Source organism: Sarcophilus harrisii, chromosome X (genome assembly GCF_902635505.1).
Source record: "Sarcophilus harrisii chromosome X, mSarHar1.11, whole genome shotgun sequence".
Classification (NCBI taxonomy): Eukaryota; Metazoa; Chordata; class Mammalia; order Dasyuromorphia; family Dasyuridae; genus Sarcophilus; species Sarcophilus harrisii.
Window position 1 is genome coordinate 53197481 of NC_045432.1, and position 26831 is coordinate 53224311.

Consider the following 26831-nt stretch of genomic DNA (forward strand, 5'->3'; position numbering starts at 1 on the left):
AGGCTTGGAGTTCCAATCAGACCTCAGACACTTATACCTGTGTAACTTTTAGCAAGTCACTTAACTACTTTCTGTTTCAGTTTCTTCAACTTTAGAATGGGTATAATAATAGTACCTACGGGCAGCTAAATGGCAAAATGGGATAGAGTGGAGTCAGGAGGACCTGAGTTCAGATATGGCCTCCTACACTTAATACTTACTAGCTGTGTGATCCTGGGCAAGTCTCTTAACTCCAATTGCCTAGTCAATTCTCTCTCCCTCCAAAAAAGTACCTACCTTGCAGAGTTGTGATGATCAAATAAGATACTATTTGTAAAGCATTTAGTGCTTGGCACATAATTAGTGTTTAAGAAATATTTGTTTCCTGCTTGCCTTATACTGTAGTTATTTGTGCATATATCTCATCCTTCCATTTAGATTGTAAGCAGCTTGAAGGCAGGGACCTGTATCCCAATTCTCTCTCTCTTCCAAAGATAAGAACATCTTAGGAGTGGAAAGTGTGCTGATTTTAGAGTTGGAGAGCTGAATTTGAATTCTGGCTCTTCCACTTACCTATGTGAGTAAATCATATTTGAGAAAATCTGTGGTCCTCAGTTTCTTCATTTGAAAAATAGAGGAGCTGGACAAGATGGTCTCTAGAGGCTCCAGTTCTATATCTAGGATCCTAGGGACTGGAAGGAGAAGGAATGAGTATTTATATACTCATAGGATTCTAACCCTATGGTCCTATGAATGTGTAAGATGGAGAAATTAAACCAGGCCCCATGACTATCCTTTTGTATTTCCTATAGGTCAGCTCAAGGCCACTACTCTTGGTCTAAGAAACTCAGGGCTAGGACAATTATAACTATTGTACTGGGTAGGCAGCTCTTCTAAAATCAGGTTTCCCTAGACATTAAAAAAGGAGAGAGTCATAATCCATTAAGGTAGGCCTTTGTTGAGGACCCTGGGAAAACTGGATATTGGAACAGAGCAGCTGACTCGAGGCTAAGCCAGAAGTTAGCACCTCTAGATTAAGCATTTACCCTATTGGTTGAGGATAGTGGTCTGTATATGTGGTACTGTTCTGCTCAACGATTTCATCTAAGAGTTACAAGAAAGCTAAGTTGGCATGCTTACGTAATTTGCAAATCATATGAATCTGGGAGGGATAGCTAACAAATTGGATGAAAGACTCAGGATCCCAAAAGATCTCAACAGGTCAATTCTAGTAAATTGCAATTGAATTGGGAAAAATATTAAGTCTTATATGAGGGTTAAAAAAGTAACCATCTTAATGCAGATTAGGAAAGACTTAGACTCTTACACTTAGATCTAGAAGGGACCTTAGAGTTATGGCTAGGCAATAGCTTGTGTGATCCAGCTGTGGCAGTTTTAAGAGATTGCAAGCATAATAGGAATACTATGTAGCAGCAAAAAAGTTAACTCATGTTGCATTCATAGTTATTAATAACTTATAGTTATTAATATTAAAATTGCATTAATAATTATGTCTTATGTACTGATAAAATCACATCTGATGTGTCATATTCAGTTCTGGGTTCCACATTTGCTTTGGAATACATCGTGTTGAGGCAGTTAACAAATCCAGGCCAAGGTGAGCACTTTGCATACAACACAGTGGTGGCACAGGGGGGCTTTATCAAGGTGGCAACTTTTTTTTTTTTGAGTATTTAATACTTTATTTTTTCCCATTTATATGTAAAAATAATTTTAACATTTGTTTTTTAAACTTTTTAGTTCCTAATTCTTTTCTTCCCTTTCTTCCCCCCCCCCCAATTGAGAATGCAAGAAATTTCATAGAGGTTATACATGTGCAGTCATGAAAAACATATTTTCATCTTAGTCATATTGTAAAAGAAAACATAGACCAAAAAATTCAAGAAAAACATGATAAATAGTGTTTTGATCTGCTTTCAGACTGTTGGTTCTTTCCCTCGACGTGGATAATATTTTTTTCATCATGAGACCTTAGAAATTGCTTTGGATCGTTGTATTGCTGAGAATAGCTAAATCATTCAGTTAACCATTATACAATGTTGCTGTTACTGTATATACTGTTCTCCTGTTTTCACTCACTTCACTTTTCATCAGTTCATATAAGTCTTTCCAGGTTTTTTGAGAGCATCCTGTTCATTTCTTATAGCACAATAGTATTCCATCCCAATTGTATACCATAACTTGTTCAGCCATTCCCCTAATGATGGGCATCCCCTAAATTTCCTATTTTTTGAGGGTGGCAACTCTTTAGCACAGCAGATAGGAGATTGCAATCCATTTTTAACTCAGTGGGATTTCAACTCAGGGAGTTGCTTAACTCAAGGAGAGCCAAAACAAAATGCCATGCCCGATTGAGACAGACCTTTCCTGAAGTTCTTTCAAAATATTTTCTGCTAGAACTTTGTTACACTCCAAATATTTGTGGGTTCTGTCACTTCAAAACTCATTCAGAGGCTTGATCTTGTTGGAATCTTTTACAAAGTGTTAAGACATTTCTTTACAAAATGTGAAGACATTGGAGTTGATTTGATCTGATTTGGGGCCAGAACTTGAAACAAGGTATTAGGTGGAACTGATTGAACAATGCTTGTGTTCACACCTTTAGAGAGCTCAAGTATCTAAGTACTCAATGGAGTTCACACAGAGTTCAGGGCTAGTATGAGAGCTGAATTCACACCTCCCTTAGGACCAGAGAGCACTCTGGGAGATAACCCAGAATCCCTCTCCCTCCAGAAGGCGGAGTTAACTTTTGGGAGATCACATAAATGAAGGAAGCTCTTGGAGCTAGGGGGGATTTTCTCTGGAACATCAACAGGGCTCTGAGTGATCTGGTGTTGATTCTGAGGAAAGCCAGGCAAACTCAAACAAAGACCTATCTACTCTCTACCATCTTGGTTCCACTCCCTGATATGACCTTTCTCTAAGTCTTTTTCCCTCTATGGAAATACAACTCTATAGGTTGTTCACATTTCTGAAATTAGAGGGCTGGACCTGATGGCCCCTAAGGTCTCTTTGAGCTCTAGATGCTGGTCTGACCCCTCCATCCCTGGCATAGTAGAAGAGCTTGGGACTTGGAAGTGGGGCAGACATAGGTTATGAGCTACCCTCTGATACTGACTAGCTGTATATCCAAAAGAAATTCATTGCTCTGAGCCTTTCAGGGTCATGAGGAGCCAAAAAGATGTTTACAAAGTGCTTTGCCATCTTTAAAGTGATTTCTAAATATCAACTATTATTTTCATACAGAAGGAGGAAAGTAAGATCCACACAGGTCATGTAAGTTAAAGGCAGATCCAAGGTTAGAATTCAGGTCTGTGGTATAATCTGTCATACTATTCTCTAAAGCCATGCCCTCTGCAGACTCTTTTTTACCCCCCAAGTTTTGGGTACTCTGTAAGCCTTATTGCTGTGCCACCATCACTTATCTCAGGAAAATGAATCCTTTGATTAAATACTTTAGAGGAAAAAACATGTCTGACCAGGTAATACATTTCCCAGAGGCTTTGTTGCTAGCAAGAGCAAACTGAATCAATTACTTTGGCTGGCTACCCATTCATCTCCATTAGAGGCCAGCAGCAGCCTCATGGACTTTTGGGGATCCCAGTCACTGAGAGTCACTGAGGCTCTCTCAACTTGAAGCCTAGTTTCTTCACTGGAGTCCCCAAAGGGCCTTATCTAGCCTCTAAGGAGGCCATTGAATTTGGCCAACACCCAGTGGAAAGCTCAGATTAGCCTGAAAATTCCTGTCACCGGCCTGGTTGGCTGAGTCGCTCTCGTGCTGCTTCTGTTTCCTCAAAGTCTTCTTGGTCAGTCGGTGTTCATGGGATAGCATATGTTCTTGGGTAGGACTCTCAAGGTGCCTGGGGGCTATAGACTGTTATTCCTCCCTTTCCTCTACTCTCCACTAGTCCAAGCTGCAGAATGGACTCTCAATTGAATTGAGGGAGAAAAGAACATGATGAACTTACATCCTGTAGGAGCATAGGAACTAGAGTTGAAAGGAACATCTCATTTTACAGATGGGATAACTGAGGCCCAAAGAAGGAATATGACTGGGATTTGTGCTTGGGATGTTCAGTCCCCCATACTGCTGCCAAACTGAGATGCCCCAAATACAGGTCTGTCCATGGCACTCCCCTGCTTCAGAAATTCCAGTAATTCCCTGTTGTCCCTAGGAGAAAAAACAAACGCACAGATTCAAACTTCAAAGCCTTTCACAGTCTGAATCCAACCAATCTTTCAGGCTGATTATCCATTTATCCCCCTCATATATTCTACATTCTTACCAAAGTGCCTCATATGCCATTACCTGTACATTCCACATACTACCACCTTGCCCTTGCAGAGGAAGTCACCCATGCCTGGAATGCTTTCTCATCCTCTCTGCTCCTGGGAATGCCTAGCTCCTTGCAAGGCTCACTTTGTGTGCCACTCCCTAAGAGCGCTTTCTAGAGGTTGTCTGGGGCCTAGTCAGGGCTGTGTTGGAACCAACTTATACAGACTTTCCAGATCTTAACATTTTCAGGGTGAGTATTTTACCCTGGGGAATCAGCAAATGCTTCAGATGAGGGCTTGATTTATTGCTCTTTTAGTTGCCTAGGCTTAACAAAGTGATGGAGAAAATGTTAATAATGCAAGTGAAATTAAAAAGTATGTTCAGCATAGATTCCCTCCCTCCCTCTCTCCCTCCCTTCCTCTCTCCCTCCCTCCCTCCTTCCCTTCCTTCCTTCCTCCCTCCCTCCCTCCTTTCCTTCCTTCCTTTTTTCCTTCCTTCCTTCCTTCCTTCCTTCCTTCCTTCCTTCCTTCCTTCCTTCCTTCCTTCCTTCCTTCCTTCCCTTTCTCTTTCCCCTCTCTCTCCTCTCCTCTTTCTGTCTCTGTGTCTCTGAATCTCTGTCTCTGTTTCTCTGTCTTCTCTCCGTGTCTCTCCCCTTCTCCCACTCATGCCTCAGTTCATTATTTTCCCACCTCCACTCCTCAGAAAATGACTTTGTATACATTTTAGCTAGGTGTATACATGGTTCCTCTCTCCCCCAAAGTAAACTATCCAAAGTCAGGAATTCTTTCATTTTTGCCTTAATCTCACAGTTTCTAGCCTAATGCTTACTGCTTAAGTGGCACTGAATTCATTTTTTCATTTGAATTGAATCCAGTTCCTCTCACTCTGTCTGAGGGAGGTGGCTGTGGCTGGTGCAGGATCAAATCAGGGAAGGTAGGAAGGGATACCAAGAGACTATGGAGAGGGAAGGGATATAGAAGGAAATGTAGGATATGTAAAATCAAAAAATATCAATAAAAATCTGTTTAAAAAATAAATGACCCTAAGAAAGATAGCAACAGAAAGATGGATTCCCTTACTCCAAACTACTCAATTGGCTTTATTTTTTAAGTTTAATTTATTTTGGAATCAATAAGCATTTACTTTCTCTCGCTTCCACCCTTTCCCTCAATTTAAAAGGAAAATGAAAAAAACCCTTATAATGGATATATGTGGCTGAGCAAAACAAATTCCCACGTTGGTCATGTCCCCCAAGTGGCTGTCTCACTAACTGCATCTCTGCCCAGAAATGCCTAGCTGTTTCCTTGTGGATTCTCTGGCCTTTTGATTGCTCATTACTTTAGTCAGTTGTCAAGTCTTACCGAATTTTTTGTCAATGTTACAATGCCATCGGGTCAGTTTTTCTCCTGATTCTCACTTCACTTCATTCTGCATCAAGTCGCCTGATTCTTTTTTTGCTCCAGTTCATTTGAGCTCCAGGTTAGAAAAAGATCCTTGGGTTAAAATCAGGTAATCTGGGTTCCAGGCCCAGGACTCTGGTCATCTATGACTTCAGGCGAATCATTTCCCTTCACTGGGCCTCAGTTTTCTCTTCTGAAAAAGGAGAGGACAGTCTCCACCCTTGTGGTCCTCCCAGGGATTTTCTCTGTGGGTAAATAGTTCAAGGCTTTGAAAAGTAGATTGGGGAAAGGAATTCTTTTCATTTGACAGTCAAAAGGAAAGCTTTCGGATTTTCCATTAGAGAAATTAATTTGAAAAGACAACAGCTGGTATGTTTTGGCTTCATTGATCTAGACCGAAGACCTTGGGCCTGGCTTCTCCTTTCCCAGCACCCACCATTACCTCTTCTTTCCTTGGCCTTTCCCTCTGTCTTTCAGTAGGCACTCAGAGCCTAGAGACTAATCTCCTTCCACAGGGGGTGGGAGGGAGAGTGGTGCTCCTAGGGGCTCTCCCCTATCTCCCTGGAGAAAGGCTTCCTTCCCCAGCATTTCTCAGTCCCTCCCCTCCTCCCCATTGTGGGCCTCTGGTCCGAGGCCAGAGAGGGACACACAGGTTAATTTGGGAAACCAGGCTGCGACTCAGCACATGGCAGCTGGTGCTGTGGGCATCAACTCTGAGGGGGAGAAAGTGCTGATGGTTCCAGCTATCTGGGTGATTTATGAGTTGGAGAGCCCAAGGCTGGAGCCAAGGAGGAGGCTTGGGGGAAAGGGCTTCTCCTTGGTCAGTCAGTAGACATTGATTAACTCAAATTGAGAACAATTCCTGTTCTCAAGCAGACTGGAGTTTAATGGGGGAGAGAACATAAATCAAGTACAAATAAATGATATATAGGATAAATGGTAAATAATACACAGAGGGAAGGCCCATGGGTGTTGGGGCCACAGTGGGCTTGGTCTTTGGGCACTTTCCCATAGGAATTGAGGACACAAATGAATTGTGTCACCACTCTGTGTATCCCACACTTATCTGGCGTCCAGCCTTCCCTGAATGACCCTCAACTCTTTTGTCTTCTATTGTGGCAGCAGCTTTAGGAGCTTTCCTCTGTGCTGGATTCACAAGTCCTATTGTGACTCAAATGTTGATCCCCCTTTCCCCGGGGTGGTTTGGGAAAATGGAGGGAAAAGTTCCCTTTCACCTTCGTAAAAAATTTTGAGCCCCAGGTAAAACCAGAGGATTTAAAAGGGCTTTTGGATTATGACTTTTAATATGAGACAAATGTTTGATTTTTTAATAAGAGGAAAAAAAAAATTTTGACTTCCCAAAATTGATGGGGGGAAAAAAATAAATTTTGGTGGGTGGCAAAAAACGGAAAAAATGGGAAAAATTCCGGGTTTAACTCTGAGCTCCCTTTGGGCCCTCTGGCCTGCTCTTGCCACGCTAAAAAAAGCTTAACTCAAATTTTTCCCCAAATAAAGAATTTTAACCAACCCCCCCCTTTTAAAAATACATTTTTTGGGAAAAAGGGAAAGGGTCTGGCCAGGAATTTGGAAGTTTGAATGACAAAAAAAACTTTTTTAAAAACCTAATCTTTTTGGCAATTGGCAAAGGTAAAGATTATTTAAACCCAAAATGGGCAAGAAAACACGGCTGAAGAAATCTGGGTTACTTTAAGTTTTGGTGTTCTGTCCCCTTAGTTTGGGAAGGGGAAGACCTTAAAGGGAAACCCCCCTTGGAAAAAGATGCCGTTTCAAAGGGTTCCCAAATTTTTATAGGCTTTTTCAATTAAAGACTAAGAAATTCCCTGAAAAGAAAAATGGTTTTATTCAAATTAAGATATTTAAAAAACAATAAATTAATTTCCCCAAGGGAGGGAACAAGGACTTTTGCCTTCCCCCCCCAGGAGGGCTTAGCCCCAAAGGGAAATACTTTACCAATATGGTGGAAAAAAGGGGGGGGGCAGTTTTAAAAACCCCCCAAACCCCGTTCCCAATTTTGGAAGGGCCAAGTTTTAAAAAGGCCAAAAAAACAAGGGAAAATTAAATTATTGGTTAATTTCCCAGAAACCCAGAAAAAAAAAAACGCCCCTTTTAACTAAAAAAATATTAAAAAGACTTTAAAAGCTTTACTTTTAAGGGCCCATAATTTTTAAATGTTTAAAATTTCTTTAAACCCTTTTAAACAAACAGGGATATAAACCCTCAAAAACATGGGGGAAAAGAGTTTTGGGGATACAAGCCCAACAAAATTCAAAATCGTTATCCATTGATACTAAGGTTAGGCCAAAAGGGGCCCCGGGAAAATTTTAAATGGCACTATGCAAATTCCTAATCTATCAAAACAAACCCATTCCTAAAATAAATAAAATTTTAAAAAAATAATAAAGGGCCCAATAGGCCCTTTTGCTTTTGGCTTTGAATCTTGAAATTTGGGAAAATCCATCAAAGATTTTAAGGAACCTTTGGAAAATTAATGGGTTTAAAAATTTATAGGCTGAAAGGATTCCCCAAAAATTTAAACCTGTCCACGGGGACAAATCCTTTAAAGGATAGGGTTTCCCAAACCCAACATTAACAGGCCTTAGCAAAGGGCTCCTAAAACATCAAGCTTTTTGAAAAAAGGGACAAAAGTAAGTTTTAAAGCAGAGTGAGGCGTTTGGGAGCAAGACCCAGACCCATGAAAAACAACAAGGTTTTTGGGGCCCGTGGAAAGGTTTAAAAAGGAGAGGGAACCTAGGGCGGAAAAACCTTAGGGCAGATCAAAGGGTCCCCGGGGGTTAAAGCCCAATCCCCAAATACCAATGCCGGAACCATAGAAAGCAAAAGGAAAATCTAGCCAAACAACCAGGGGGGTTCTTAGGGAAAAGGGAAATGCGCTAAACAACAAATACCCCCCAATGAAACGCCTCCCCTTTCCCTTGCCTCCAGGCCGTAAACTTCCTTTTACCCCAAACAAAAACCAGTGTCCATCCACATACTGATTGGGAAACGAATGTTGATAATATCCCAGTCACCAATACAGGCGACAATGTGGGACTTATCACCAGGAGAAATAATGCATCAAGTTTACTCACGAATCCTAATGCAGCTTGGTGATAGTCACCCAATTCTGATTCCAATCAAAAATCCAAATTTTGGACAGCAGCTTAAAAAACGACCCCATCTCACAATCTAAAAAGGCCCCCCAGGCCCAGTCACTGGCCAAAATTAAAAAATTTATGTCTGGTGTAGGGGATAAAGCAGCTGAAAGGTGCCCCTTGAGATGGACTTTAAAGGCAAAACAGGGTTTTACTCCTTTATAGTTGAAAAAAATCCCCATCAATCTTGGGGAAGAGTTTTTACAGCAATTAGGGTTAAAAAAATGGTACTTGGTTTTTTAAGCAGGGGCCTGTTGAAGCCTTAAAACACTTTCCCTTTCCTATCCAATGGAAAACATAACCAGTGTGGATAGAGAAATGGCCCTTAATAAAGAAAAACAGGCCTTATTAGATATAGTACAGGACACTTGACCAAGGACATTAAAAACCTCTCTAAGTCCTTGGAATTCCCCGTTTTTTTGAAAAAAATCGGAAAATGGAGGATGAACAAAAGAAAAAGTGAATCAACAGATGAAACTATGGAACTCTTCAGCCTGACTTCCATCTCCTACTCAGTTGCCCTAAAGAAGGCCTCTTTGGGCAAGATATTAAGGATTTTTCTATTCTATCCCTCTGGATAAGGGAGGATATGAAAAGTTTGCCTTTTCAGTCCTAGCTTACACCTTTAAAAAATATAATAAACAGTTTTCCACAGGAATGAAAACACCCTACTATTAAATGTATTTTATGCTCTTCCCAGTAAGAAAAGCATTCCCAAAAGTTTTTAATAAATAAAATCCTCAATGGAAATTGTGGACCACATTAATGGATGACATTTTAATTACCTGAGGAAAAATTTAGAAGCATGTCTACAAAAGACCATAGAAAACTAAGGAATTAAAATTTACATAGCACCAGAAAAACAAAAATCTCCTTTTCAATATTTAGGATAGGATACCTAAGGTGCTTACAGTTCAAAAACTCCTAAGAACAGAAAAAGCTAAACACATTGAATGATTTTAGAAATTGATAGGAGATATCCAATGGATCCACCAGTGTTAGGTTTGACTACCTATCATTACAACCATTATATGACATTTAAGGGGAGACAGTGTTTAAATTCCCCGCCAGCTTACAAAAAGAAGCTCAAGAGGCTTTGGAGGTTGAACTGGCATCCAAATTGGTTGAAAAGTCACCAAAACCCCGAGATATCAGTTTTGCCAAAAGGCACCCACACAGTCCTTCATCAAGGACCAGTGTGATAAATGGGTGAACCTCCCCCAACAGAAAAACCTTACACCCCTACCCAGTGCTTGTGGGTAGAATTTTAAAAAGGCCACAAGTGAGCAGTACAATTATCTGGGACAAGACCGACAAGATATACATCTTTTATACCAATACACAAATTAACGGTGTTGTAGACCCTCCAAGTGGAAATTTTAATTAAAACCCAAATTTTTACATGGTTCTCCAAAAGATAACTGACTATTACATAATTGGGATGGACTCTTGAAAAAAGTTTCTAAAGTTCCCCTTCAGGCCAACTATCTTCCGGATGCATCCAAACATATTTGTGCTTGTACTCTTGGATCTAACTAAAAGAAGAAAACTCCTTTTCCAGTCCACTCAGCAGAATGAATTTCCGTCATTCTACTCTTCATTATCAGGAGACAAATATAATATCTGATTCGGCCTATTCAGTAGGGTGGTACAAAGAATTCCACAGCCCAAATAAAAATTTGCAGCCTCTAAATATATCAGCTCTTTAAGAAATTGGCAAGGAAAACCAGGTAAGATCTTATATTACGTCCATTTCATATGGACTTAGATCCCTTTTGATGGCAATTCAAAGGCAGATAGCCTTCTAACTATTTGGCAATACCCCTTTGTTCCAAAAGCTCAGGCATCTCATTTAAAATCATCAGGCGTGGTTTTGGTTTACAATTTGGAATAAAAGGAGGAAGTAGGAGCATAGTAAAAAGCCTTAGGCTTTTCCTTTCCACCCCTCCCCTCCCAGGAAGAACCCTCGTGGTTTGAGACCCAATAAATCTGGCAAATGGATGTACCCATTATAAATCTTTTGGTCGTCTTCCATCCACATTTTGGTGACACCTTTTCGGATTCACTTTTCAACCAGCAGCAAAAGGGAAAGCCCAGTGGTCACTAATTCCTATACAAGCATTTGCCATTATGGGTTGCCCAGCTTCAAAACTTTTGCACATTTTTGTGCACACATAAAATTTACACCACGGCATCCTTTAATCCTCAAGGAAGGCAATAGTGGAGAGGGGGATATTAAGACGCTCCCAAAAACAAAAGAAAGAGTCACAGGTAACCCTAAGAACTTCTAAATCAGCTTTTATACTATTTCTTGATTTTGAAAAAGATGCACTGGCTCCGGGGGGTTTATAACCCACCAAGGTCAGTGTCCAGTGGACACCCACATCTTTAGATAATCCCAGGTAAGAGACCCAAAAGTGGTGAATGGAAAGGACCAGATAGGCTAACTGCTTTGGGAAGGTTTGCTTGTATCTCTCAGATGGAAAAGGGAATCAGATGGGTTGCCAACGGCCAATTTCGCCTTTCCATTGCAGAGAGACAACAGACCCAAACAAAGGGAAGACAAGAAATATCTGGTTTTTTGTGATTGTGCTCACCATTGAAAGAGCGGGGTTTGGCGTTTGACTCATGGACATCAAAAGATTGTTGGATTCAAAACCCTCAGGAATCATTGGATTTCTGAACCGGACCGAAAACTCTCAGGAATCGGATTCTCTGAAAATGATAAGATGTTACAACATTCAAAATCCTGGAATCATTGGATTTCCTAACAAAAAACGCAGGACTTCAAAAACTCAGGAGATCATTGGATTCCCTGACATGTGAAACAATGGACAAAGATTGGATTTGGACTATCTCTTGGCTGCAAAAGGTGTATGTGTGACTGTTGTTTACTACCCACCTTCTAGGACTTCTGGTGATCTTTTCCAAACCGTTATTTATATTGTTTGCTATTCCACTACTTGCGTGTAAAATTCATGTTTTTACCACATGAGCCTGCACTGACGAGGGGGGTCATCCCAATACCTCTCATTATTGCTATGTGCTTGTTAAACCCCATGCTGATGGGTTTGTGCATAATAAAAGACCCTTCAAAGGGAAACCCCTAGCAACCCCATTTCCCTTTGGTGCTTTTCATCTCCCTAGGGCGTGATCCTTTTTTAGTGCTTTCACCGCCTTTTCTGGAAGTCAGGAGGCTGTGATCCCTCCTTTTCGGGTCTTTCCCTCCTTCTCTGAGAAGTTGGAAGGCTGTGTCACCTCCCTTGGGGCCTGCCTCCCTGAGGAGTCAGGGATGGCATAATTGTTCTAAAATAAAAGAAAGCGGGAGTTTGGGCTGAGGTTTGGTTGATGCATGAGGTCCCAAGTACGTAGGCTAAAAGTAATTCTATACTCTATTAATATACATGATTGGATAAAGTGGTCCCTCCCACTCTCCGCAAGTCCTGATGTTTGATAAAATCCGATTTTGGTGGGTGGAGGCAAAGAGAGACAGGAAAGAAGGGGAGGGTTGGCCTGGGTTCCGAACTCCAGGCCTGTTGTGTGGCTGCTGGTTGGCTAGCCTTGACTCATGCAACATTGTCATCGCCGATTCTCTTCCACCTCCGATCCTTCTTCACTAAGAATAAAGACTGACGGTTTTCCCTTAACCTGAATTCCTGACTTCTGCTGATTTAAAAATACACGATCTTCACAGGACTCACCAAAGACTTTTATGGAGCTAATGTTTAATAATGAATTAAAATGTTGTCTATCATCAGGTAGAATTTGCAATGTCTTTAGCTAAAGAAATTAATTTTGAAGGATTTAAGTTTTAGGTGCTATTGCCAAATTAGTCAAAGCCATATTTTGGAACTGGTGTGAAGGGCTCTTTGGGCAGTTAATATTTATCCTCAAAACATATTATCATAGAAAATAGAATATCAAAACTGGAAGGGCCTTTCAAATCATTCACAGCTTCTTCATTTAACAAAAGAGGGAAACTGAGGCCTACAGTTAGTGGCAGATCACTACAACAAAGGTAAACAGCTGAGCAAGGTACTAGGACTCTATTTTAATAACATCCTTTTTTTTCTTATTATGACCTGAAAAATCCACAGATGTGAACATTTCAATATAGAAAGAACAGAAACCTTGACTGTATTTGAAACGATGAACTTCCACTTGGTATTGTATTTAATATGATTTAGAAAGTGGTAACAGAATTGCCTTGCTTGTCTGCATCCCCTTCTGAATTTCCCTCTATTCTTTTAAAAAAAATTTTAATTCATAGTTTTTCTTTTCTTTTTCTATAACACTATCATTGCCTTACTCTTTCTCCTCCTCCCCCAGTAATAGTCTTCCCTTATAAACTGATAAATATAATCAAACACATTGGTACCTCTGGCTGGCTACCTCTCCAATAAGATATGTTTCATTTTCAGTCTTCTAAAATCTTTGAAGATGAGTAACTGGTGAATGTACTGCTCAGAATTCTCAAGTCTCTCAAAGCTGTTCTCCCTTACATCACTGTGGTCATCTCTTTTCAGTTGCGCCTGGTTCTGCTCTCTTCATTTTGCATCAGTCAAGATAAGTTTTCCCTAGTTTCTCTGTGCTATAGTGCATCTCTTGGAGCTCTTCTGTTTACCCATTTCTTTTAATCTGGCATTCACACACTAGGGCAGGGGAGCTGGTGGCATCAGTACTCAGTCTGTCAATGAGCATTTATTAAGTGCCTTTTATGTGCCAGGCACTGTGCTAAGTTCTGAGGACACAAAGAAAGGCAAAAAGCCCATATTATTCCCATGATGTCCTGGGGTTTGGGGGAAAAGCTAGAGAAGGATTATCTAAGTCTTTTCTCTTCCCTTTTTAGAAGAAGAAACTGAGGCCCCAAGAGGGGATCCAAGAATTGGAACTCAACAGAGTCACAAGAACCCAGGTGTCTTTTCTCCCAGACTGGGGCTCTTTCCATGATTCTTCTCTATTTCCCTCCCCAGTGTCCCCGAATCTTGAGTCTGATCCTCTCTTTGGTGGGTTGGGGGAGCATAAGAACCTTGAAGAGAGGGGACTTCAGCATTTGGGGCAATGTCATCCAGGCCAACCTTGGCTAGACTTGTCCATCAAGGACACAAGCAGAGTCACATAAAACAGCTGTCCCTTGATCTTGGAAGAGCTCCCCAGATCCTGCCAAGGAGACCCTTGGCCACAATCCAAACCATCCTTTGGCTGATCAGGGCTTGATAATGATGTTGGTGGTATTAATTTGAATTTTCTCAGCTGCTTGGCTATAGAGGCAGCAGGGGAAGCAAGGAGTTAAATACCACGTGGAAGAGCTAGTGATGGAACTGGCCAAGGGCTAGCTTGTGCACCTGGGACATAATCTGAATGAAGGCTTCCTTATGATAGACTGAAAAATAGCTATGTGATAGGATAGCATGATGTAGTAAACTGACTGGGATGGGAAGCCTGATTGCTACTAATTTGCGGTGTGATTGAGACTTGCTTCTATGAGTCATAGTTTTCTCCTTGGTCAAATGAAGGTTCTCTCTACCTTGGCCACCCTTGCTCCCCAGTATTTGAATGTATTCTTTGGGTCTGCCAGAAAAAATTCTTCCCATCTGCCCATGCTCCCTCATCCCTTATTCCTGAGACCCCAGGCCAGCTGATCATAGAGCATCATGGTATGGGAGGCAGAGCTGTCACAGGATAGGACCATTGAGCCTGTGTTCCAGGGCCTGAGTCTTTCCACTCCCCTGTGTCTCATCACTCATCATCTATAAAATGAGAGTAATGATATTTACACAAGGAATCTACCACAATTATCAAGAGAAAAGTGCTTTGTAAAACCTTAAAGTGCATTAGTGAATTACTTTTACAGACTCTCACAGCTGACACTTTGCTCTGGCTCATAGGATATCAGGAAAGACAGGGAGATGGGCAAGCAATTAAGAGAGTTCAGCTCTTCTTTGTTTCTGGGGACTGTGGCAGTTGGAGTTGGGGTGAAATAGTAGACAGGACACCAGAGGACTTGAGTTCAAATGTTGCCTCACAATGATCCTGATCAAGTCACTTTACCCTATTTACCTCAGTTTCTTCATCTGTAAAATGAGCCAGATAAGGGAATGGCAAACCAGTCTTCACAAAGGAAACCCAAAATGGGATCACAGAGGGTCAAACAGGACTGAGTTGAATCAACAACAATAACAAAAAGAGCGAGTTGGGCTCAATGACATCTAAATGATCCCTGCTAGTTCTCAATCTGTGATCTCTTCCTCCAGCAGGGCTTGGCGTTTGAGGACATGGATGGTAGAATCTACAGCTTGAACGTGGCAGCTAGGTGGAACGGTGGATAGAGGACTGAAGTTGAAGTGAGGAATTGAGTTCAAATCCTGACTTAGGTATTTATTAGCTATGTTACTCTGGGTAAGTGACCTCTTTGCCTCAGTTTCCTCATCTATATAACAGAATTGGGAGGATCAAATAAGACAACATATAGAAAGATGTATGATTTCACAAGCCTTCCCTTTCCCCACTTCTTTTTAAAATTTTTTTTCTTGAGAGATAAGAATGGCTGGGGGGCTGGCTTTAGAGCCAGAAACTCTTGACCCCTATGGATTGTGCTTTCTCCAGGCAACTCTTTAAAACTGTAAGTGCCACTCTCATTTCTCAGAGGGAGTTTTGATAATGTAATAAATCCAATAAAAATTCACCCAAATCCTTTATTATATTTTAGAGTCCAGGGGAAACTGCCACTCTCATCCTTTCTTCTTGCCATTCCCCTGTACTGAGGTTAAACATCCCTTTCTTCTCTGGGGGAGTTCTTCGCATTTCAGTTGGATATATGTCCTACACACACACACACATTTGTTTGTCCTTTGTTCTCGAAGAGGATGGTGACATCAGGGAGGCAATGTTGTGGCTAACAAGTGAATTAGATTGAAGTGAGGGAGGGCTGTGCAAGGCCATCTGCCTCATTTTCCTCTTCAGAGCCATTTGAGTTCAGTGGCCATGATGAGGTCACGAATGGTGAATAGACCAAAAGAAACTAAAGAATTGATTCCTGAGGAAGGCAGTCAACAGGCCCTGACAGAGATCAGTTTAGCTCCATGGTCCCACCCTCTGAGATCATACAGTCTGAAATCCAAGTTAAGTCAAACCCTTGAGACCCACCCTCTGTAGAGGTCTAGAGCAGTCTCACCTTGCCAGACCCTGTCAAAAATCCCAGTCATGTCCCTGAGGTTAAATTTTCCCTATAAAATCTACTTATGGGCCATCCCATGGCTGCTACCTTCCTTTGGGTCAGTTCACCACGGCGCTCTCTAATGACACTTTACTTCCCAATACCACTTCTCCTCCTTACAGCTAATGAACTCTTTTAGAGTGCTAAGTTCCTTTTAGTATTTAGCCTGCCAGCTAAGAGAACACCCCAGTCTCATGTAGTGTCTCCTACTGGGTAACTGTGAATTCTACCAAGGAACTTGTCTTTCATATGCTCTCCCATTATATTTAATATTTACCATTTCTGGCCACTGTGAATTCTTCACATGAACAAACACCAACTTTTGGTGCTGCCATTATCTGGTGTCTACATAACCACATCATTTTGATCCTCGAACCACATCAGCCAGATATAGATCAGGATGATTGGAGATGGCCCTGTATGCAATGGGGAGGCCATGGCCTTTTTAAGCTAAGATCTTCAACAAGTCTCAGTTTGACCGAGGCCACATCCATTCAGTGATTAAGGCTAAGTAGCAACCGAGGCAAAGAATCTCCTCTTTCACCTAGTCCATAAAGAAATAAATGAATGAAAAAAAAAATAAATGAATGAATCTGGGAGGGGAAGACCCTCAGGGTTTCTCGCTAAAGCAGAAATGACAACTATTTACAGTCAATCTGAATGGGCTTGGCCTGGGACCTAAATGCTGACCATCAAAACTGATATAATAAAGGGTTTTTCCCTATGGAGATCTGTGAGCAGAGAGAACCTCAGTCAGATACTTCTAGGAAAGGGAAGATTCCCAGATAAGACAAAGGAGGAAGGAAAAAGGTAGGTAGGGAGATTAGGTACCATGAGGACCACATGTCCAGGGAGAATATGGAAGCTGCCATCTTGGTTAGGATTCCAAAATTGAAAACAGATGTTAGAATCACTTGTAACCAGGAATTAGAAGATTCTGGGTTTTTTGATAATTCTTGTTGGATCCATGTATAACTTTCTTATATTAAAGAGTTCTGTCACAATTACCAGTTTTGGGGGAAGAGGAAGATCATAGTAAGGTGAAAGTGCTCCTTGAACTCTGGGGAACTCATCCCCTGCTGGTTAATTTCAAGTTGTGGCAGTACTGATAGCAAGGTAGAAATCAGGAGAGGAAGGTTGCAGTATAGGGTCTTGGGCCTTCTGTGCTCAGTTTAGTCACGGGAAGTGGGGCCAGTGGATCTGTGAAGGCCAGGCATGGCACATGAGAATCTACTTTGCCTGTACAGGAGGAGCACGTGTGTGTGTGTGTGTGTGTGTGTGTGTGTGTGTGTAATTGGGGGCAAAATCCTATGATCCAGTTTTTTGCAACTTAACAAACTGGAATCAAGTCATAGAGTTCTCCTTTCAAGGACATTGTTTCTAAAATATAATTTTCCAATTTGGGTAAGAAAAAGAATATCACCAAGAACACACCAAGAAAGACTCATGACCAATCAGTAATTTGCAACATTCACATACATTTATAGCCATATAACATACAAGTTGCTTAAAATAATAACATGATTTTTTTCTATTTTTATACCCCCATTTTTTTTCCAAAAAAAAGAAAGAAAAAGAAAAGAAAGAAACATAAAAGTTACATTATTTTGGTATATTTGCTTTTTTTTTTTATTTTTTAGAAAAAACCTTTCTGTTTTATTTTGTACAAAACTGTAAACTTTTTCAAGTTTAATGTTGCTAGTCCCTCCTTCCCTAACTCAAGGGTGGCTTTGACCTTGGCCCCCCCCCCCCCCCCCCACGCAGGGCGGTCAATTAAAAGGCAGCAAGGCAAGCGTGAGAATCAGGTAGGCTGGCGAGCAGCTATATCCTTCCAAGTGGAGGATTCTTAAGGCCAAGAGTGGCCAGGGCCAAGCTGGGGCCCGCTGGAACTTTGAAGCCAATCTCCTTTTCCCTCCCTAGTACCCACCCTAACCCCCCACCCACTGAATTCCCTCCCTCCCCAAACCCCCCCACCCCCACCCAATAGGAGATGGCAGCCAGCTGCTCACAGGAGAGTAAACAAAATGGCTCCAAAGGCCACTTGTGAGCTTTCTGAAATTTTTTTTGTCATTTTGTCATTTTTTCTTTTTTTTTTTTTTAAACAAAATGGTATATATGTTGGATCACTTTGCTAGAAATGTTAAGTGACTTGTCTTATCTTTTACACATTAAGGTTGTGAAAAAGATAAGCAAGGTCTTATTTCATGCAAAGATGCAAACTAAGGATAAGGTTTTATGAATTAAAAAAAGAAAAGAAAAGAAAAGAAGGCTGTGTTGATTCCTTGTTGCTGTAGATGTCTTTTGGTAACACTGAACACAATGCAGTGCAGCCTCTTCTGTCACTTGGCTGGGGGCAGACCAAGTGATTCCTTTCTCTGGTCTCCACACCTTAGGGTGGCAACACCCTTCCTTGCTGTCCCAGGCTGCTTTGCTCCTTTGGGCATCAGAGTAGTCAAGCGGGGTCTGGACTATGCCCAAGTAGGATGGCATGCCATGACATTGCAACTTGTACCATTCATTCCCTCTTGCTTGTCTTTATGGTTTGCTTAGGCAAGATACAACACATGGTACATCCCCTCTAGAGCCACTTGAGGCCCAAACAGCCCCAGGGCAGGCAGCTTGGGCAGATGTTTCATTGATAGTGACCCTGCCCATGCTTTGTACATGTGGCATTCTCAGATTTGAATTCATCAGTATGACATACGTTACTTTCCTCCAGTCCCACCGGATGATTCTGCTCTCAGAGGCATCTCAGACAAAAGCTCATTTGATAGCAGCCCATAGGACATGTCACCCATTTTCAAAAGGCAACTGCTATTTCCACTGCTAGGTTACCAGTGTGGGTGGGTAACTCCAAGACAGCTTGTCTTAAATACCCCAGCATATCACTTCTTTTCTGCACACAACAAGGAAATATCATTGGAAAAGGCCATTCTCTCAGCAACATTCAGTTTGGAATATGCAGAGGCAACATTACTTTGTGACTAGCAAGAGGACTGAATAGATTTTTACAGTTACATCTGATGGGTTCAATTCAAACCTAACAAATCACCTGCTTCCATAGCTGGGGGTGGGAAGAAGCGGGTGTTGATGTGTGTAGGGAAAGCTGGAGCCCCAGCCACACTAGAGAAAGGGGAGTATGGAAGAGAAACAGAAGAAAGGCAAGAGGAGGAAGAGGAGGAAGAGGAAGAAGTAAAAAAAAATTCCTCTTTGACTGCTTTTCAATCCCATGTACTGTGTTTTTGCATGCCAGTTAGTCCAAGAGTTAAGACCAGTTTCCTTTGCCAGGGATGGCCCAGATTTGCCCTGAAATTTGGGTGTCTGGCTATGGTTACTAAGCAGGGAGGTGGGTCTAGCCTGACTTTGGGACCAGCACAGCTGTGGAGGTCCAGAAGGCAACCCTATAATGGACAACCTTAGAGTGGACAAGGTGGGTTGCTAGCCGGCTTAATGGTGTATAGAGTCCATTCAAGTGAACAGCAGTAGGACTGCATTTGGGGTTCAGCAAGTTTTGACAAAGACCACCTTGGCTACATGAAAGGAAGGGGAGATTTGGTCCTTCTGTATAATCTGGCTGACTTTGAGCTTAGGATACAATCATATAGTCTAGGGGGCTCTGTCTATGCAGTCAATGCCAAATGTCCCTTTCATTTAGGTACTATGTGGCTCAGTGTGTCTATATGATTCATTTAGGGCAGGAAACTTCTTGATCGCTACATCACGCTATCATCTAAAGTGATCTGTCATCTTCCCATTCATTTTAAATTCCACCATTCAAGTAATTTTCTTAAAATATCACTTTGATCACATTTCTGATCTGATTCTTTTTCTTTCAAAGTTCCTTAAAGCCCTGGTGTATGTTAGAGTCACGGGGCACACTGATTTTGGTTGGTGTGTCCTGGGTATGGAATGCTTTTTGCATGTGTGACTGCCTTAGCTCGCCTACTGGAATGGGAGCTTCTCCAGTGGTGGAGTTGAAGTCTTCTTTAGCTACATTTCTCCCTGGCACAGCATGAGTGCTCAAGAAAAGATGCATTTGGCTTAGGAATTTTTCCTGTCTTGAATTTCTTGACTTTGAGGTTAAAAAGTGCTATGCTCCATCTTGCTCACATCATTAGGCCCTACTTAGGGCCAGCATATTAATGAACATGTGTTCATAAATAAAGTTCACCACAATTAAATGGGCATTAGGTACAAGACCTGAATATTCAACCTAAAAAACAAAAGGGAAAAAACCCTGAGGCTCCTTTTTGCTTCCAACTTAAGCCCTATTCCCCAACCTCAAGAAGATGGGGTGAGGGACTCAGTGACCAGCGGCAGGGGCACTGTCTCTGTCTCTAGGTTCCAAAGAACCATCTTTTCTCACCCCGCCCCTCCAGTGGTAACCAGATCTAGGATCTCAGGAGTGGCCAATATGGCAAATCTGTTTTGCTTTTAAAGGTGACTGAACAGGCTGACTTTGAGCAGCCAGTCGCAGGGCTCTTGCCCTCCCCACATCCTTATGGAATGGGACAGAGCAAAGGATGCCACTTAAGCAGATTTTCCTTTGATGCTTTTTGAGTGTTTTATAGATTTTAGCTGCCTTAGATTAATTTGAGGCTAGGTCATGAAAATGAAAGGGGCATTTACTGATTTACTGCACTATGCATATGTATAAGCCAATGAGTAGGCAAGCAAGAGAATGTGTGTGTGTGTGTGTGTGTGTGTGTGTGTGTGCACCGCGCAGATTTTTTTTAGGGGGGGGAGTATGATAGACTAAGAGAGTGACAGAGACAGAGACAGAAACAGAGACCGAGCGTTTCATGAGTTAGCCAGTTTCCTGGTGCACTTGAACTGCTGCTCACCTCTATTTCTGTCCTTGGCCCTTTAGACAATGTCCCCACAGGTGTAAAGGTGTACACACAGCACAAAAGTCAAAAAAAGCTGCTCAAAAGGCCACCAGGCCTGGCAGGTGAAAGCACGTCCCCAAAATGCCATTCTCTGCCACCGTGTCCTCGTCTCCTGTTAGGGGAGACAAAGGTCATCCATAGCTGAGTCAGAAGACTCAGGGTGCCTTTTTTCTTAGTGCATTACTCAGTATGGGGCTGCTCCACTAACCTCAGCACACAACCTCATGTTTATTTGGCTTACAACAAGAAAACAAAAATTAGAGACTTATTTAAGGGGACTATATACACAACCCCTTCTCTAGGGCTTTGCCTACCTCCTCTCCATGCTCTTTGTTATGTCTTTTCAATGTAACTTCAAGGTTCTCTCCCCTTCTGACTTTTATTTCTCTAAGTATCTTCTGACCACCCAATCTAGTCACTTCCTTCCATCTCTGGCTTTCATGCCTTTTAGTCCTCTGAGCTCTCCATCTGGGACTCAGCAAGACCCAAGTGAAAGGACTCATTTAGAGTCCTGTGCCTCTGTCTTCTAGATTGGTGGCTCCCATTTGGGTACAGAAAAGCATATCTGTCTTAAGCTGTCTGTGAGCAGGGAGATTGAGGCCACACACCTCAGCAGAGGGTATCAGTCTCTGACCCCCAGACCTATCCTATCTATGAACCATAGACTTCCTGTCCAGCACTGCGACTGGAGCCTTAGTAACATGACGACGACATGTCCTTATTCTCCATGGCTTAAATGAAATCCCAGTTTTGCCTACCAGATGCTTCATTGGGGCCATCAACCAACTCCACTCCCATTTAGGACATATCTCGAGTTCTAACCCCTCTTCCCCCTCCTCATTTTGACTTCCTGCCTCTCTCAGTCAGAGAGCATAAACTCAATCCTGAGAACCCTGGTTAGTGTCCAAGGTGCAGCCCGTTTTGCCAAGGAGAGAGGTCTGGATTATTGGAAATGGTCCCACTATTGGCCCTAGGGATGCCTCTGCGGGGACGAGATGGGAGTCTATCTAGGATGAAAAAGGATCAAGCAGTGGCAAGAGACCCTGCTTATTTGAAAGACTGGAGCTATTGGTGCTGTCATTTCTGCTGTCCATATACATGCACACATAGCAAGGAAGCTCTATACCACCTACAGTGAGACTTGGCTCTCTTTGACCCAGGTTAGAAACCTCTAAGTGTGAGACAATCTGAAAATAGTGCCTGCTTCTCCTGGTCAGTCTGCTCAGCCACAACCTTGTCAGTGTGTTGGGAACACCAATGGCAGCCGTACCTCTTCCTGGTTGGATGCCAGGAAACCGAAAGCCCATTGGTTTGAGTCATCAGTGCTTCAATCAAATCTGTTCCTCATGTTCTTTTTCAGTCCCATCCTTCCAAAGACCAATCACTTTTTATGCCCTGGGCAGCTAGGGGTTTCTGCACTGGCTTCTCAAGCCAGATGAAGACCTGGCCTCAAATCCTGAACTAGGCTTCCACTGAGCACATGCAGGGTGAGGAACTTCAGCCACACCCTCTTCAACAGACAGATAGTGCACCAGAAAAGACTTCTGTAAAAAAGTGACAGAGATTTCTGTCAGTTTGGGAGAATACATGTGTGGTCCCTAGTTCAAGAAGTGCTGATTACAGACACATGATCTCAGGCACACTCATTCTCACAGTCATTCTAGCAGACATCCACAGACAGCAGACACATACCGGTACATGGACTGAATGGTGTGATCCCAGATGGATCACATCATTCCAAAGTGGATGCATACACTCCTTCTCACATGCCAGACATGGAGTGGCACTCCGGCACAGACAGAAAGACAGACACACACACTCACACACACTTTCTCTCTCTCACACAAACTTTCACATCCACTCACACTTTCAAACACTCTCACACATGTACACACTCACACATATACACAGACTTTCTCTTACACACTCACACACATGAAGGTGCATGGTAGACAGACACACATTTTCTCTCTATCATACATATACATACACACAAAGATAAAGGTGCATGGCAGATATAGACACACGCACTATCACACACAAATGTGCGTGGTGAATAGACAGTCTCTCACATACATAGACACTGACTCAAGGACATAGGCACACACTACATAAGCACACAAGTACAGTCAGTCACCTTGACACTAGTGATACACACACACACACACACACAGACATACAAGGCAGAGAAGTGGGGGTGAATTCAGACCCACTCAATGAGAAGGTCAAGTAGATCTTTACATACAGCTGCATGTAAGAAAGGGAACCAAACCTGGAAGGTGGGGAGAGATCTGTAGCTAAAGCAGGGGTAGAGGGGAGGGTTGTGGGTTAGATAGCTGAGGAAGTATATACAGCATGGTAAGGGGGAGCCTCGTGAGCGCTGAACAGACAGGGAGATGGGAGCAAGTGGTTTGGGGCCAAGAAGACTGGGGAGCCAGGAGGGTTGATAAGGCCTCCAATGCCGTGTTGCCATTTTGAATAGCATATTCACTTTTGCCCCTGAAGTCAAGAAGTTCAGTTTTAGACTAGCTTGAAGGAAAAATCTTGCCAAATGCTCTTAGGTGGAGCTTCATTTGTAGATCCTGTTATTTTGTTATAATTGTGGCTAATCCAGGTCAAGATTCCTGCCATTGCCATTGGTCTGAATGCCCAGATGTTACTTATTGGTTTTTTGAACCCCTACCATTTCTATCCTACCACCCTCAGATTCCTGCTGACTTTGAGCTTACCTAGCACCCCCCAGAGCTCACGTCTAGCTCTGATACCAGCTCATCCCACTCAAGAGTTCCTAGGGGCCAAGTCACAGGTGTCCTGCAGGTCCTGCTGCTGTTGCTCAGTGGGGGCAGCAGAGATGATGGAATCAGCTCTAGACTGGGAGTCACAAAGCCTAACTGGGTTCTGCTATTGGCTCTGCCTCCAACTTCCTGTGAGACTTTGGTTTTCCCGTCTAGCCTCAAAATGTTATAATCTTTAAAATGTGTATTATGATCAAAAGGTTGATTAAATACAATCAAGCATGTAAAAAACACTTCGACAAGTAGAAAGCACGATACACAGTGGGGAAGGGATTGTTCTCTCCTCTTAAGGGTTTGGTCCCTGCCTCGGGGATAGAGGCCCACGCAGGGTTTATCACCTCTGCTTAAAAATAGAAATAAGGGGGCCACAGAGAAGAGCAAAGATGATCCACCCCCAAAGAGTGCTGGAATACAAAAAGAAACCCCTATATATAATGCACTCAACTTGAGAACGGGGTGGAAGGAGCACCTTGTAATAATGCCTTATGCCGAGATGACCATTTGGCCGGGGGGGAGGGAGGCCTTGGTTCTAATCTCAGCTCCTATAGGGCAGCAGTTGCCTACCACCCTTAGGATGCTCCTTAGCAAAGCCCCGATCCATTATGCGGGGAAGGAGCTGACATTTTTTTGATCGTCTCTTCTGGTGTGGCAGAGGGACCAGAGGGAGTAAAATATTGATAGAAGAAGAGGAGAGAAGGAAAAGCAAAATGCAGAGGCCATCTCGAAGTACGAGCGATCACCACCTGGCTTATGGCCTTTGCCAGGCAGGGCTTAGAACATAAGATAATGGTTACTCTCAAAAAAGGTACTTGCTTAAGGAATTCTGCTTTAAAATATCAGTACTTCGGGAAAGTTGAATTTGACAGGTGAAAGCCACATTAAGTACTATGTATTGAGCAGAGGCATCCACCTCTGAGTTACATTTTTTTTTCAAATTACATCTGGGATGTTCATTAAGACGCCTTTTTAGTTTTACCAGGGCACTGGGAAACAGAATGTGTGGTAATGCTGAAAAGGTTGTTAGAATTTTTCACTTTTTTCCAAGTCATTATTCATGAGGTCTATTTTGGAGGGTGGGAGGTGGACTCTCAGATGCTGGGGATAAGAAAACTGGCTGATTAACTATCCCACAGCAGGCAGGAAGAGAATACAAAGCTAGCCTTAATTCAAAGAAATAGATGAGCTTTTGTCTGCTTTTATTCCCCTTGGTCCTCTCATTTTGGTTCCTACTAGGCTGAGTGAGGATCAGCTAGATGGCTGTCATAGCTTCCCTCTTAACTCAATCCTTCCGCCAAACTTGCTGCCTGCAGAGGAGGCCCACGCCACTCTGGGAGCTGACTGGGGCAGGCTAGGGGCCCCTGCCTACTCTCATTGTGACTTGGGTTGTGGGGCAGTAGGGAGAGGGGACAACACCATTGGTCACTCCAGTAAATTCCAACATCAGACCTCTTTCCAGCCTTACAACTACCCCTCCCTTCTCCAAACTCAAGTCTGCTCCCTACAAACCTTTAGGTCAAATCTCCAGCTAATTCTTATACCAGTGGATGTTGTCCCCATTTCCTGACTGTTTAGGAGACAGATGCTCACCAATTTCCCTGCCGAAAAATCAGAGAGTCCAGCTGGGGAACTCTATAGGTGTCCCACTCAGGAACTAGATGAAGAAAAGATGGAAGAAGTAAAAAACAAATTTTTCTTAACTTGAATGTTCTGGAAAAGTCAAAACTTCCCTTGCCCTGGTCCTCAGAGTTGATCTTTAACAAGTGCCTACTACATGGAAAGTACCACAGCAGGGATCAACTCGGCGAAGGCCAGTAAGAGAAACCTAGAACCAAACTAATGAACCAAATAATGGAAGAAGAAAGAAGGGAAGAAAATGGAATCAAAAGGAAAAAGCAAAGTGAAAAAGACCACAGTGCCCGGGTCCTGCTGCCTAATTATCTTTCCCGAAAGGTCATAGAACTTAATTGACATAGTACAGCCAATAAAAGAGGTTGAAGAAGGCAAAGGTGACAGGAAAAACAAGTCGAGACCACTTATCGACCACGCTGACATCATTCAGGGTGGGCATTCTGAGCTTCAGCTTGGAGGAACGGCGGCGGAGGCGGCCACCACGGTGGCGGCACCCAGAGCTGCGGCGGCGGCGGCGACCTCCAAGAGGGCTGATGGCTGGCTCCATTGGCTGGTTAAGGGCAGACTGAGAAATCACCCCCCTGCAGAGCTGAAGCCCAGAGACATCAATGGATGCTCCAGAAATGCCAGTTTCGGATTCCTCCATCTCATTGGTAATTTCCAGAACACTCAAGGCAATGTTGCCATGGGCATCCACCTGGGAGGGGGACAAAAGCAGCAACAAGGTTGTTATCCTCAGAGAGGAAACTTGAGTAGGGATATTGAGTGACTTCTTGGCAAGTGACCAATGAGTGACAGTATAGTAGTTCAGATCAGGAGTTGTCCCAATAAGGTCTGGGAAAAGACCTGGAGCAGTGGCTCCTTATATTTGATGGTTTTTGGGGAGGACACAGAGGCCCGAGTCTCTTTTGGCTGTTTTAGAGCTTCTCTGGACTCAATCCAGAGGCGTTGTCATGCCCAGATGATTTCTAGAGCTTGAGTAGACCCTGCAATCCTGACTCCAAAGGAAATCATAGGGTTACTTTTCATCCCTAGGCTAGGATACCCTGTCAGGCTCAGTCTGGGGAACCTCTAGAACTTTGAAAACCCTAGGAGATGTGGAAGAGGATGACCAACCTGAGGTCCTCTGCGCCCTTTGCCTCGCTTTCCCTGAGACTGGGAGCATTTGCCGGCCTGGGCCTGTCTGCTCTGCTCACTGGGACCACGTCCAAAGAAGATGTAATTAACAAAGGCATATTCGAGAAGAGCCAGGAACACAAAGACAAAGCATCCCATGAGATAGATGTCGATTGCCTTGACGTATGGGATCTTGGGAAGGGTCTCCCTCAGGTGAGTGTTGATGGTGGTCATGGTGAGCACTGTAGTTACACCTGCAAACGATATAGCACCAAACCTGTCAGAGGGCTTGGAGCTGAAGAAGACTCGAATGTTGGGGGCCCCTTTGTCACTAAGG

General features: G+C 42.9%; 1 protein-coding gene across 2 annotated transcripts in view; it reads right to left on the reverse strand.

The window, feature by feature from the left end:
- Positions 1–18022: 18022 nt before the first annotated feature.
- GABRQ (gamma-aminobutyric acid type A receptor subunit theta) overlaps positions 18023–26831 on the reverse strand; it is a 79319-nt gene continuing 70510 nt past the window's right edge. For both annotated transcript variants that reach the window (XM_031945224.1, XM_031945223.1), the window contains 2 exons: positions 26495–26748; positions 18023–26075 (listed from right to left, as the gene is read on the reverse strand). In XM_031945224.1, the coding sequence (XP_031801084.1) occupies positions 25710–26075; positions 26495–26748 (620 nt within the window). In that variant the 3' untranslated portion in view covers positions 18023–25709. The remainder of the gene's footprint in view (positions 26076–26494; positions 26749–26831) is intronic.